Genomic DNA, 13888 nt, shown 5'->3' with positions numbered 1-13888 from the left:
GAATGTAATTGTTTTTTTTGGCGTAGATGAGCAATTCGACGTCAATAATGACGTCACACTGTTCACATACTAATTTTTAGCGTGAGATTTGTAGTTCAAATGCAATGATTCGCGGACGACATACAATGGTATGCAGTTCGGTTGGAGATGATCTTAGAACTCGTTGTTAACTGCATCCATGGGATCAATAACATGCATGATTTTGAAGGATGTTAAGGGTAAATGATATTTTTAGTTTTTTACAGTTATTTAATAAAATTTTGATGATAAATATATATAAAAAACCCTTAAGATGAACTAAAACTTTACTAAAAGCAAGCTAACTAAAGGAATTTTTATTGGGTCAGGTAACCTGATGTAGAGATACATCAGGTACCTAATAAAAAAATGCCATATGCAATTACTTTTTGTTTAAAGCTGACTGCTTTTTGTTTAAAGTGTATGTTATATTTTTTTATTGGGTACCTGATGTATCTCTACATCAAGTTACCTGACCCAATAAAAACTCTCACTAAAGAGCAAACGCCTGTAAATATAAGCACATACTAATTTCCATAGCATGCGAAAAAGTGAGAAACCCAGCACAAACACTAGCATGGCAACTGAGGTTTTGTTTGAGATAACTTTTTGCTATTTTCTAAAGCAGTTTTTTAGTACAAAAATTTCGAAAATGCCACTTAAAAAAAAAATAGCAAAAAAGCTATTTCGAACGAAGCCTGAGCCAATATATAGGAGAAAAGCTGTAAAATAACAAAGCCATACAATCTATGAAACCTATCATGCATTCTAAAATAAATGAGCCATGATGACATAGAATTGTGAAAGATGCAGTTGGATCGGCGATGCGTGAAGGTTCGCCCCAAGAATATGATGAAGATGGGGTGGGATCTTGCTGGGAGCACTGAGATCTTATTAGTAAGGGCATAGATGCATGGGATCAATGACATGTGAAGGTAGCGATGAGATTGATGGCATGTGAGTGATGATGATGAATAAATAGTGACGAGATATTGCGAGAGCATTTAGAGCATCTCCAATAAAAAATCACATTTTCTACTCTAAAATGCTGTAAAACTTCAAAATATGATAGTTCATTTTCAACGAAACTCCATTTTTCTTTTTTCGCGGCTTCTTTGCGAAGGTAACTATCTCTCTCCTATTTCGCGCGCTTCCTGCAAAGCTAAGCAGAGTGCGAATGTAATTGTTTTTTTTGGCGTAGATGAGCAATTCGACGTCAATAATGACGTCACACTGTTCACATACTAATTTTTAGCGTGAGATTTGTAGTTCAAATGCAATGATTCGCGGACGACATACAATGGTATGCAATTCGGTTGGAGATGATCTTAGAACTCGTTGTTAACTGCATCCATGGGATCAATAACATGCATGATTTTGAAGGATGTTAAGGGTAAATGATATTTTTAGTTTTTTACAGTTATTTAATAAAATTTTGATGATAAATATATATAAAAAACCCTTAAATATTTTTGATAAAAAATTTACTAGTAAAAGAAAAACCGGAAAGAGCAGCGAAATCCACGTGGCAATGCGGTCCACTCCACCACCAAGCTTTAACATATTCCTTCGCCGAAAGTAAAAATTTCTTCGATTTAAATCAAAAGTGAAGCGCGAAACGAATTTGATGCGTTAACAGCGAATGGCGTCTTCGTCTGCTCCGAGGAAAGGGAAAGCAATAGCCACTCCCAAGCTGGAAAGTAAAAACAGTGCACGCGCACTCCACTGTTTGAAAATTCTCGGCGATTCTTTTATTTTGGATGCATCAGAAGATTAATCTCTCTCTCTCTCTCTCTCTCTCTCTCTCTCTCTCTCTCTCTCGTGTGGTGGTGGATTGCCGGAAGCTTTATTATCTTATACCGAAGATATAGATTGCGTCTGGACTCTGGAGAGATGAGAGAGTTGAAGTAGTGAGGTAATTTCCCCTTTGAATCTGCATGATATGCTTTGCGTGTTTCTCTTCCTTGCTTTTCTTTTGTTTCTTCGGTTTCATCGGATTCGATTGATTAGAAAAAGGGAGTTTTATTTGGGTGATTTCTCTGTTTCTTTACGATTTCAGGAACGGGTATGGCTGTTGCAGGGGTTTGATGGATTTATTGAGGCATGTTCCTAGACGAGTTTGGAGCTTCTGTAAAGAGTAATCTCTGGCGTTTTTGGTTTTATGATTTTTTTTTTTTCGGTATTTACATTGGATTTCTGGAAGGAAATCTATAGGCTTAGGCGAAGAAATGGATTTAGACGCTGTTAAACATTTTTTTTTTTAATTTTTTCTCAGGCTTTCACTAGCGCGGAAGTTGTGATTTCGATTGATTGTCTCTGAAATTGCATAGCCTTCCATCTGGTAAATCGATACTTGATCAGCTAGCGAAGCCAAACCTAGTTAATCCTTATTTTTTCACTAGTGATATTTTGGCAGCGACAGATGCTAAGTGAACGAAGGATTTCTACCTTGCCAAGGGAGAAAATGGCAGGTATGTTAATTTCTTTTCCTTATTCTGATTTGGCGGAGTGATCATGTGAAAGCTTGCTGTGCTGGGTTTCACACACAATTTCATCTTCAGTGTTTGTTGTGGTGTAGGTAATGAGGTAATGGCTGATTTTGATGAAAGAAGAAATAGGATATTGGATGCCGAGGTTTTGGAAGACGAAAGGAGGAGAACACGAATGGGTTCTCTCAAGAAGAAGGCACTGAGCGCATCCAACAAATTTACACACTCTCTTAAAAAGAAAGGGAAGAAAGCTAATTACAGGACTTCTTCTGTTTCGATAGAGGATATAAGAGATGCACAAGAGGAGAGCACAGTACATGCTTTTCGGCTTGAGCTTATTGCTAGGGGTTTGCTGCCTGATAGACATGATGATTATCATACAATGCTCAGGTTAATTTCCTCTACCAATCAATACTTCAGATCCATATTCATCTATATTCCACAATTCTAATTAGAATTTCCCTCTAACCAGTGAGATCTATTAATAAAAGACATCTAGTCACTTACACAAACTAGGATAGTAGGATGCAAGAGATTGTTATATGTTTTAAATTGACGCGAGGAATGAAAATAGATATGTATGGAGCAGATTTGGGAAAGTTCACTATGGAAATCAAGTTGGATTGACTTATTCCTCCCGATAGAATCATTCTAATGATGGAAGGCAACCGTGATGGTAACTTACTATATTGCATAAATTGGTAAATTTAAAGAAGTCATATATGCTTCATATGGTCTTAAACATCTTACTATGATTTTATTTTATTTTTTTCTTATTATTTAATCGTATAGCTTTCAATTGGCTAATCAAAGCCGTTCGTCTTATTCATAAGGAAAGTAGTAGCATTTCACATTTCATAAATTTCTAGATGGTTTTATCATTCTTCAAGAAAGAATTTTATTCTTAACTAATAAATTAGATGGTAAGATAGATGATTTATTAATTTCAACTAGTCAAGTCAAATGGAATTTTAAACATGCATACTATGACTTCTTGAATATTTTCATTGAATTTGACTTAAGAAAATATATCTATTATTTTTATTATTTTATTAAAGCGCATTACAAGCAATTCATTTGCATTATAACATTCATAAAAATTGATTAAATAAAATCATCTAATTGTTCTTAGAGTGGTAGATCAACATCATTAATATTGACCATAGATTTGAAGTTAATATTTTCAAAATGTAAATTTTGTTGTTAAAAAGTAATTTTTGTGGAGAACGCACCTTTATATATATATATACTTCTCCTCGGCGAGCACTTTATTTTCCTTCCTCATCCATGCACTTCAATGAGATCATTATATTTTAGTAGTGCATCTTTCATCCTTTGTTACACAAGTCCTGTTAACTTTTTTTTTAGCGAAGTATTTTATCTTCTATAGATGGATTGCCTCTGTTTCTCTAATATTATATCTAATATTATCAATTCTATTAAAGAAAAATCCATCCTCTTTACATTTTATATTATATTGATAAATATGTTTGAATAAATTTATATGCTCGTGGTATATCGTCTACAATATTTGGCTCATAAACTTATACTTGGAAAGGAAAGCATAGCATTCTAAAATTTCTTACAATCAAAGAATCCTATAGAAATATTTTGTCTTTGTGGTTTGTAAAATTGTAAAGCATGCTTTGATCCTGTGTCAAAAGCAGGCAATATCTTTTGTCTTCCTTCAAACTCTTATAAACCCCAACACCCTTGTCTATCTTACACTTCAGATTTTTGAAAGCTAAGAAGTTTGATATTGGGAAAACCATTCAAATGTGGGAAGAGATGCTTCGATGGAGGAAAGAGTTTGGAGCAGACACCATAATGGAGGTAAGTCTCTATTTCCACTCTTACATTTCATTTAGCGTCACTTATTTCCTGCTTAGTTTTCAAATAAGAATTTTGATTTATTTGAGAAATATGCTCTAAAAGTTGGATTTTGCATGTGCACATTTTTTTTTACTTCGTGAGATGCAGTTTTAGTCGCCTCTGTTCGTTGAATACATCAACATGGATGAGCTCAAGTTCATTAATTAAATAGTTAAAAATGTTGTTGTTTCAGGCAGAAATTTGAATTAGAAACTATTGGAATTAAATTCAAGGCTATATGAACTCCCATTTTATAAAACTTATAGTTGATCTAAAAGATTCAATGAGACAAGCCTAACGATACCAAAAGTGGTCCAATCCAAGCCTAAAGGAACCCAAATCAAGCACTTGACGTATAATTAAAAACTTCAAACATTAATGGGATGATCAAATGATCTCCAAATTAGGCATGTTGATAGTTGAATCGAGCGGCTTGACGAGACGAATCCAACAAACCCAAGTTCACTCAATTCCGACATCATTAAATTACTTAAAATGTTGAATAAATGCTTCATGATCAAGGGAATTAATATGGGCCATACAATGAAATGTTTTAGATTCTTGTTCAAATTACCAAAATGCCCAACTTAAAAAACTTATAAATAAAGTCTCTTTCTTCATATGAGGGGAGGAAGAAATGAGAGAATTAGAGATCTTTCTTATATTTTCTAGCTAACGCAGCTAACGATCACCGTCCATAATCACCACCATCTCCAGAATTTTGATATGCTATAACCTTATTGTGGGGTATAGCTTTCCGCCTATAGACATCCAATTTCTATAATCCTAATTAGAGAAATCAAGTCTTGAGGTTGGGTGTTGTCCATCTATAGACAATTAATTTATGTTAACTCCTACAATAGAAATAAGACATCTTATTCTCAAAGAGTCATCGTGTACTTCAACTTTGAGGAAAGAAGAATTCTTGTATCTTTTGTTATATAGTGTATCATCTGGGTCAAGCCCCATGATTTTTTTCCTTTTTGGATTTTTCATGTAAAAATTTATGATCTTTCTATTTTTATCTATCCACGTTGAATTTTTGTACAAAACTAAGACTTAAAATATATACTCTTTCGATTCAAATTTTCTAGCATGTAATAGTTTGGCGTTGTTTGTGAGAAATGATTTTTGTTTGGGGAGAAACCTTTGCAACACCCTTGAAGGGTTGTTCACATCAGCATCTTGTGTATAGGTTTTGAGGTTGTCCTTTACCTTTAGCCATTATCAGATCAGAAAAACGTCTTTCAATATAAAGTGCAATCTCTCTGCAATAACAAATAGACATTGTTCCATCTCTTCAAAATCATCAGCTATTATTGTATCAATTTTGTGGAGAATTGATTTAGATTGGGGACAATCTTAGCTATTGTGATGTTCCATAATTTAATTTGAAAGGATTATTCTTTTATTTTTTAATAAACAACACCAAAACTATCTAATTTCATTTATAAAAAATAAATAATAAAAGTAATTTTAGAATTTAAGACATTTATATATATATCTATATTCATTTTTTCAAAAATTATATACACAACTCAGGATCTATACAATCATATCACAACTGTTCTGTCATAAGTACAAAAAATAGCTAAAATAAAAAGAACATGAACCTGAATTTGATCAGTCTCACACTCCTTTGCCTTTATATGAAATCATTTAACCATATATATGATATCATAAATAGTAAAATAATATGATATGGAAGCCAGTAAATTAGTATGAGTGTCAAATCGATAAAGCAGTCATCGTATCAATACTATCAATCAATAAAAAAATCATATAAAACGATAAAATCAAATCATCGATAAAGATTATTGAAATTATAACAATATAATAAAATCATATAATTATGTATACATGATATCCAATTATTTTATATAAGTATCAAATCAGTATCTTAATCACATGCTCAGTATATCACACTAAATAAGTAAGAAGTCCTAGCTTTATCAGTATTTTTTCAGTATCGTATCAGTGTCAGTAAACTGTTGACTTAGCAATCAGAGTTGTCACTTTTTGCCTGTCAGCGCAATAATCAGCTTCTTATAAATTGATTTACAAAACATATACCTAGCGGTCCTAAAATACCCACTTGTACCTACATGTGTCAATTTCTTAAGGATTTGCACTAGTGCAAAAAATTTATGAAAAAATTCATGTAATTAAAACAATATAATATCTATCCTATGATGAAGACGGTTTATAATTAGGACTTATATTGACTCCAAAAAATATATTTGACTGGGTAAAATACGAGTTATTACAACTATAACCTCAAAATGATATTTATATTGAAATCTTAAACACGATTATGGCTAAGCAAGTTCCTCAAATATTTTTAATATCCAAGTTAATATTGCTGGCAATCATATTTTATAAAGCATCAAACAAATACATGAAGGTTTCTAGTGAATCTCAAACTCTACACAGTTTCCAACTGGATTTCTACTCTTTGGGCAAGTCATAATCTCAACCTCAAAAAACACTAATGGTCTAAAGACAAACTAATATTCACCTTTGATTTGAGGTACCTGTGGCATTCGCCTCTCCCGATCAAGGTATAATAGATTCCAAGAGATTCTATTTGATCTCTTCTACATAAGTTAACGTCATTGAGCAATACTCTAACAAACAATTTTGGATAGGTCAAATATCCTAAGTAGATTTCTTCTTACCTTTTTCACACAAGATAACGTCATTGAGTAACATTATAAAAAATAACCTTGGATATATCAAACATTCTTGGTGGATTTCTCCTAGCTTCAGGTTAATGTCATTGAGCAACGCTTTAACTAAAATCCTAGGAAGATATGCTCATGAGGTAGCCTTGAAGAGATACTAATGGTGGATAAGGTCCTCATTAGAGAGACCCCATGGAGAAAAATGACAGTCAGGGTCTCCAATCATAACCCAATGAAGGTATGCCTATGAGGTAGGCCTTGATGGAAAGCTAGCAGTGTATAGAGTCATCACTAAAAAGACTATGAGAGTAAATGATTGATAGAGTCTCCACTTATTCAAAAATCTCAGAAGGTTTAGGATTATTCAAGAATTTTTTAAGAGAGCTTTAGAATATATATATATATATATATATATATATATACCTAAAATCTTAGAAGGCATAGGCATTATATTATCTAAAAATCATAAATGACATAAAACTCTGGCGGTACATATATATTAAAAACCTCAAAAGGCTAAAAGGCTTAAAATGTACGTATTTCTTTTATTCTTAAAAAATCCCACAAGGTAAAAGCTTTAAAAGGTTCAAGATTATTTAAAAATCTTTTAAGAAAAAAATCTAAGAAGTAATAAGTGTACACAACCAAAAAAGACAAATATCTTAGAATGAATATGTACACCAAAACCCTCAGAAGGCATAATTCTCATGAGACATAATATTATCTAAAAATATCAAAAGGTATAAACTTTAGAAGGTACAGGTACACCAAAAATCTCAGTAGGCTGAAAGATATGGAAATAACAAATTTCTCTAATCACTATGTTCTAACTTGGAAGCAATATATCAAAGAAAATCCAATAAAGACAACTAATTTATCCATCAAACTGTAAATAAAATTTAACTACTATAATAATTTGTCTGAGTAAATAACTATTGAATTCAACTACTTTATAATTTTCATCACCTTCCAGTAGTAAATCTCGACTAAATAACTTTTCCAAGGAGTAAATAATCCAACAAAACAAGCCTATTTGCGAGGGTTAATCATTTTATATTTTAAAAACCAAAATATAAAATAGGTTTTCAATCATTGGACATGAGATTAAATTGAAGTCTCACGCACTTTAATAGTGTCTATTTGTTTATCCGCTTCTTCCTCCTTTGCCCCGTCACATTTAAGGAATTTGACATTCTGGCTATAAAGACTGCTTCTTAAATGCTTATGTTTTGCTTTGTATGTTTTCAACCAAATTGGAATGGAGGCATTTTCTTCTTAGGGATCTTCTGCAGGAATGATGCATGTGGAATGTATCTTATTTTTGTGCTCATCTTTCAAAACCAGGCTTTTTATTGGCTTGCATATAAAAGAAAAAAAAACACCAAAAAATTAATATTTTAAACTACATGAAATTCAGGAATATAGTTGTTTAAGGATAAAAGCCATGAGTTAACTTTTAATATATATTGCCGTTCATACATATCTTCCTTAAGTTCCCTTAAGGTTGTTTTGTTTTGTAGTACCCTATGTTTGTGTTGGTCCTTTTTTAATGTTTTCCTGATCAGGTCCCATCCTGTTATATAGGTTTGCAACATCGAGAATTCAGTTGTAAATAGAATTTTCATGAGTGCAAATTGTCGAATTATAGCTTCTTGGTTTTTATTAAAACATTCCTAGCAATGTACAACATTCAATTTTTCAATGCAGGATTTTCAATATGGAGAATTCAAGGAAGTCCTGCACTTTTATCCTCGTGGCTACCATGGAGTTGACAAAGAAGGAAGGCCTATATATGTTGAAATGCTGGGGAAAGTTGATCCCAGTAAACTTCTGAATATAACTACATTAGAGCGCTATATAAAGCATCACGTGCAGGAGTTTGAGAAAATCCTTCATGAGAAGTTTCCTGCATGTTCAATTGCAGCCAAAAAGCATATTGATTCAACAACCACCATATTAGATGTGCAGGGTGTGGTAAGTTTCCATTCATTGAGTAGCAAAATGAGGTGCAGAATGCAATTTAAACTTTTTGCACCAAGTTTTTTACCATTGTGATACGGACTGATGGAAAGGTGCATTGGGCTTAATAATTTAATTCAGGGTTTAAAGAATCTTAGCAAGGATGCAAGAGATCTATTGCAAAATATGCAGAAAATTGGCGGTGATTATTATCCTGAGGTACTTTCTGTTCTAGGTAAAATGCATTTCGTTATGTTTGTGAAACTGAGCTAATATGTTCACTATATGTTACACAGATATTACATCAATTGTTCATCATAAACGCTGGTCCTGGTTTTAAGCTTGTTTGGAATTCTGTTAAGGGTTTTCTTGACCCTAATACCACGGCAAAGATACGTGTATGAATCTTCTGTTATTTGTAGATTATTCTAACTTTTCTTGAAGCATTATGTAATCATCACATTTTGGTTTCTACATTTAGGTGTTGGGAACCAAATATCAGCAGGCACTACTTGAAGCAATTGATGCAAGGTTGTTCTGCTTGTCTACTGCTTTGACAATTCTATTTATTCTACTTCTTTTATTAGATTTAAATGAGAACTTGACTCTTAATAGAATATAATGGAGAAAAAAGAATCATGTTATTGTTGTTGTCACTTTTTGTTTCAGCCAATTGCCAGATTTTTTGGGTGGCTCGTGTGTATGTCTTGCTCAAGGTGGGTGTCTCATGTCCAATAAAGGACCATGGAATGATCCTGAAATTATTAAGGTGAACCAAGAATTGTTTAAGTGGTTTGCATCTTTGTATATTCCCACTAATAACATGTTGCCAATGAGTATGTAGCTCTTTCAAACCTAAGATATTGATAGCTTATCTTCATCACTTTAATGTAGAATGTGCGAAATGCTCAACCGAGAATTTTAAAGCAGCTCAAACTAGCACAAGATAAAGAACAAAGACGTGGACTCGGTTCATGGCTACGGAGTCCCAAGGTAAAATTCTGTTACTGTCATCCTTTATTTTTTGTTCTGAGTTGATTGATCTCTACCTGTCTTTCGTCTTTTTTCGGTATGTATCATGAATTTACACTTCCATTTCTGAATGAAAATATTTGGTTTCCTTTTAAAGGGAAGATGCAGTGATACTTCTACTGCTGAATCAGGATCAGATATTGATGATTTTTGCTCTCCTCATGCTTCTAGAATGCATGAACACCTTAATTTGGCTACTGTTCCCGAGGAAGTAAGTTCTGTTGCAATTTAAGTAATGGATAAATTGTCTTTGTATGGCTTTTTCCTTACCAATAAACTGTACAGTTGGCACAGGTCATTATTCTAGCACGCAACAGTCATTATTTAATATCTTTATGGAAAATTATTTAACTTAAATTAAAATTTAACATGTTAGACTTAAGTTGCCATATTGGTAGTTCTGCCAATGAGGCAGCCCAAGTCTCCCCTAAAAGGGGTAACTTGTTTTATTTTATTTTTTAATATATTTTTTAGCTTTTCTTATTATTTATAATGTTTTATATTGAAATTTTGCCAAATATTTGATAGTGAAACTATCAAGCTCATAATATGTTTAGCCTTTAAATGAATAATATGTGTCAATCTTGCTCATTCTTTTGATGCACCTATGCCAATGCTCATGATTTGTTTTTACATTGCTAGCTCTATCTTTTGTGCCATGTTAGGATTTTGTTCCCCCTAATATAGGACATCCTAGTTTATAATTATCATGCCCAAAACATAAATTTAGAAGAATTTTATATTTTATCTTTAAATTAATCTATCAGAGCTATTAAATTCATTTATCTAAATTAAATCCATTAAAAGTAATCATATACACCAAAATATTTTTCTATAATCATTATTTATTTAAATTGATTTATCCTAGTCAAAAGTTCAATCAATACATCTAGATTTCAATACTCCTGACTATAGACAAATAAAGTAGAAATTGCACAAATCTAAACTTGAAATCTTGAAATTAGATTAGCTTCATTCTATTGGATCCATATTCGGACTTGAAGTATGACAACCATAGAATGAGCTAATAGCTCAACAGGTTATTAGAACCTACAATTATTATTAATACATGATAGTAGAAATAATATGTATGTGATTATTCAATCCAGATCTCTATAAACAAATAATAATCACTATAAATTATATAAATTAGTCTGATCAATCTTAATCAATAAACAATACAAATGAGTGTAATCAATATGTTCTATCAATTATGTACTCATATCATTTACATTACAATATTAGAAACATATATGAATTTATATTTATCAATTATAATAAATAAATGCTATCTTTGTACTACGTCATGTGAATCAACATGCCTATCATGTAATAGAATTTGTCAGATCTCTATTTATAAGCATATTAATTTGTATTAATGCATGTATACCATGTACATATGTTTTGTATTAGTCTTATAAGTCTTATTGCATACATGTATTAATCTTATCATGTATTATGTTCATGTCATATCATATTATATGTAATTATGTAGTATGCATGTCATATAACAACAATAATAAGCAAGGCAGAACATCTAACTATTGTGATATTTTTCCTAGATCAAATCTTGTAGACGCTTCAGATCATATATGAATAAGTTTTAATCATATCAGTCCTATAAATATGAATCAGTCTCATATCACATGGCACAATTCAAGTGATTTCATGTAAGAAGTCATTATTTCATGCCCATTAGTGTGTTAGTCAATCTTTTTATGCATCCTTTTTTATATCTTTTAGAATCACACCACAAACCTTATTTAAATGAAATCCCACCAGCCTACTATCTAGTACATGATAACATGTCTCCGACTAAATAGAATCAATTAATTATTTTTAGCTAGTATTTCTTAATTCTACACATGTATCATATCTTGTGTATCATAATAGCAAACATCTTGTATATATCAAATGCAATTATTATAACATATAAATTTATCCAATGTATTTATCATTATGCATGTATTATGTCAAAATACAAGTTATGCCTAATAAAAAGCAACTTTATGCATGTAATGTTTTCATGTCCAAATTTAATACATTGACTCCAACTCATTTTGAATAAAATTACATATATCCAAAACTAACTAATGAAATCTCAATATAAGACTACCAAAATATTCAGAATGATGATATCTACAACATATTAAAAGTTACATTGTGGAAATTGTCCATATTAGGAGATAATACATTTTTATCAAATTCAGAAGAGAGAAAATAAACAAAACTCAAAATAGTCAAAAATAGGAATATGTTTAAGGTTACCTACAATGATCATAATAATTTTTGTTCTGGTCAGTTCTTTATTATAGGCTTCGCATCTACATTCTAATAAGGGTTTAAATCGTTTAAACTCTGATACGCCTAGGGTTTCCAGCAATTTCGGTTTTGCCCTAATTCCCCCAAAAATGAGGAATTTCTGTCTCCACCAAAAGCAAAGAGAACAAATCACAAGAGGGTTGAAGATGAAAAAGCAAAACCTTTGCATTGGAAAGCCAGAGAAAACAAGATAAAGTTTGTCCACTTCGAGAAGGACAAGATCCCACAAAGAAAACCCTAGAAAGAACAAGAAGGAAACTAGAAAGAAGAAAACTAGAAAGAGAATACAACTTTTTCATAATGCTCCAAACTAACCCAATGGCCCCCTTCATACAATCCAAAAGTCCCTCAACATCCCATTACCCCCACTTAAGTGGGTGGGCCCCTTTTTATAACAGCCGGTCCGCCGCTCTCCCATAGACGCCGCACGGTCTAGGATGGTACCGGGTGACATCCGGTCCATCAATCCGCCCTCTAGAAGACAACCTTGTCCTCAAGGTTTGAAATCTGGAAATTGCCCCTGCATGCTTCGTAATATCTCCCAAGTAGCCTCGTGGTCGTAAGTCCTTCCACTCGATGAGAAACCTCCTTTTGCCTTGATCATTCTTCCCCTCACTTTTTCCTTCACCTGTAGTGGCTCAGTAAGAGTTGCATATCCTCCGGTGAGGCCTCGGGGTATAGTAGGAGTGGTCACGGTAATGATCCCCTATACTCTTCTTGCAATAGTGATCATTGATACAGGATGGATGAGGATGAGGAGGCAACTTGAGACGGTGGCGTTCCACATCCCAACTTTCCTTTCGATCTCGAAAGGCCGTAGTATCGGGAAGAGAGCTTTTCCTTCTTCTGCTAGTCTAAAGTCTTCTGTCGTAAGGCCGTAGCTTCAGGTATACATCTCTCCACCTCAAAAATGTCACATCTTGCGGTGAGCATACCGCCTTGTCTTCATGATCTGTTGGGCTCTCAATAGGTGTTCCCTCAAAATTCTCCCAACCCTTATCCCTTCCTCACAAGTATTGATCCCTAGATATACAGGGGTCGTCCGCCTTCTGATAATTCACCAACGGTGGTGGATCCCTTCCATAAAGAATCCTGAAAGGCGTGAACTGAGTTTGCGGTATGGTAACAAGTGTTGTACCAGTATTCTGCCCATGGTACCATTTGACCCACTGCTTAGGCCTCTCCCCAACGAAGCATCTCAAGTACGTCTCATGCTCCGGTTCACACCTCTGACTGTCCGTGTCTGTCTTGGGTGGTATGCTGTTACGCGCTTCAAGAATTACCTCATTTTGAAGATCTCCTTCCAAAAAGAGGCTCAAGAATACCTTGTCCATCTCGAAGACAATAGAAGTGGGGACCCCATGGCAATCTAACCACCTCTCTGATGAAAGTAGAATGCTACAGTAGGAGCTGAAAAAGGTACCGTAGTGGAATGAAATGGCTATACTTGCTCAATCCGGTCAACTACCATCATTATGTATCGTATACCCAATCAGACTTGGGTAATCCTCA

At 33.2% G+C, this 13888-nt stretch overlaps 1 protein-coding gene across 1 annotated transcript; it reads left to right on the top strand.

The window, feature by feature from the left end:
• The first annotated feature begins 1708 nt into the window (after nt 1-1708).
• On the top strand, nt 1709-10286 carry LOC110113311 (phosphatidylinositol/phosphatidylcholine transfer protein SFH6). The gene is made up of 13 exons (XM_020845837.2): nt 1709-1933; nt 2078-2155; nt 2294-2359; nt 2435-2489; nt 2597-2897; nt 4241-4340; nt 8771-9037; nt 9164-9241; nt 9319-9420; nt 9504-9553; nt 9692-9791; nt 9917-10015; nt 10152-10286. The coding sequence occupies exons 4-13, from the start codon at nt 2441-2443 to the stop codon at nt 10284-10286; spliced, it is 1281 nt and encodes a 426-aa protein (XP_020701496.2). The 5' UTR covers nt 1709-1933; nt 2078-2155; nt 2294-2359; nt 2435-2440.
• The last annotated feature ends 3602 nt before the right edge of the window (nt 10287-13888 follow it).

This window comes from Dendrobium catenatum, unplaced genomic scaffold (genome assembly GCF_001605985.2).
Source record: "Dendrobium catenatum unplaced genomic scaffold, ASM160598v2 original_scaffold_165368, whole genome shotgun sequence".
NCBI lineage: Eukaryota > Viridiplantae > Streptophyta > Magnoliopsida > Asparagales > Orchidaceae > Dendrobium > Dendrobium catenatum.
This window is presented reverse-complemented; position numbering and strand designations above follow the sequence as displayed.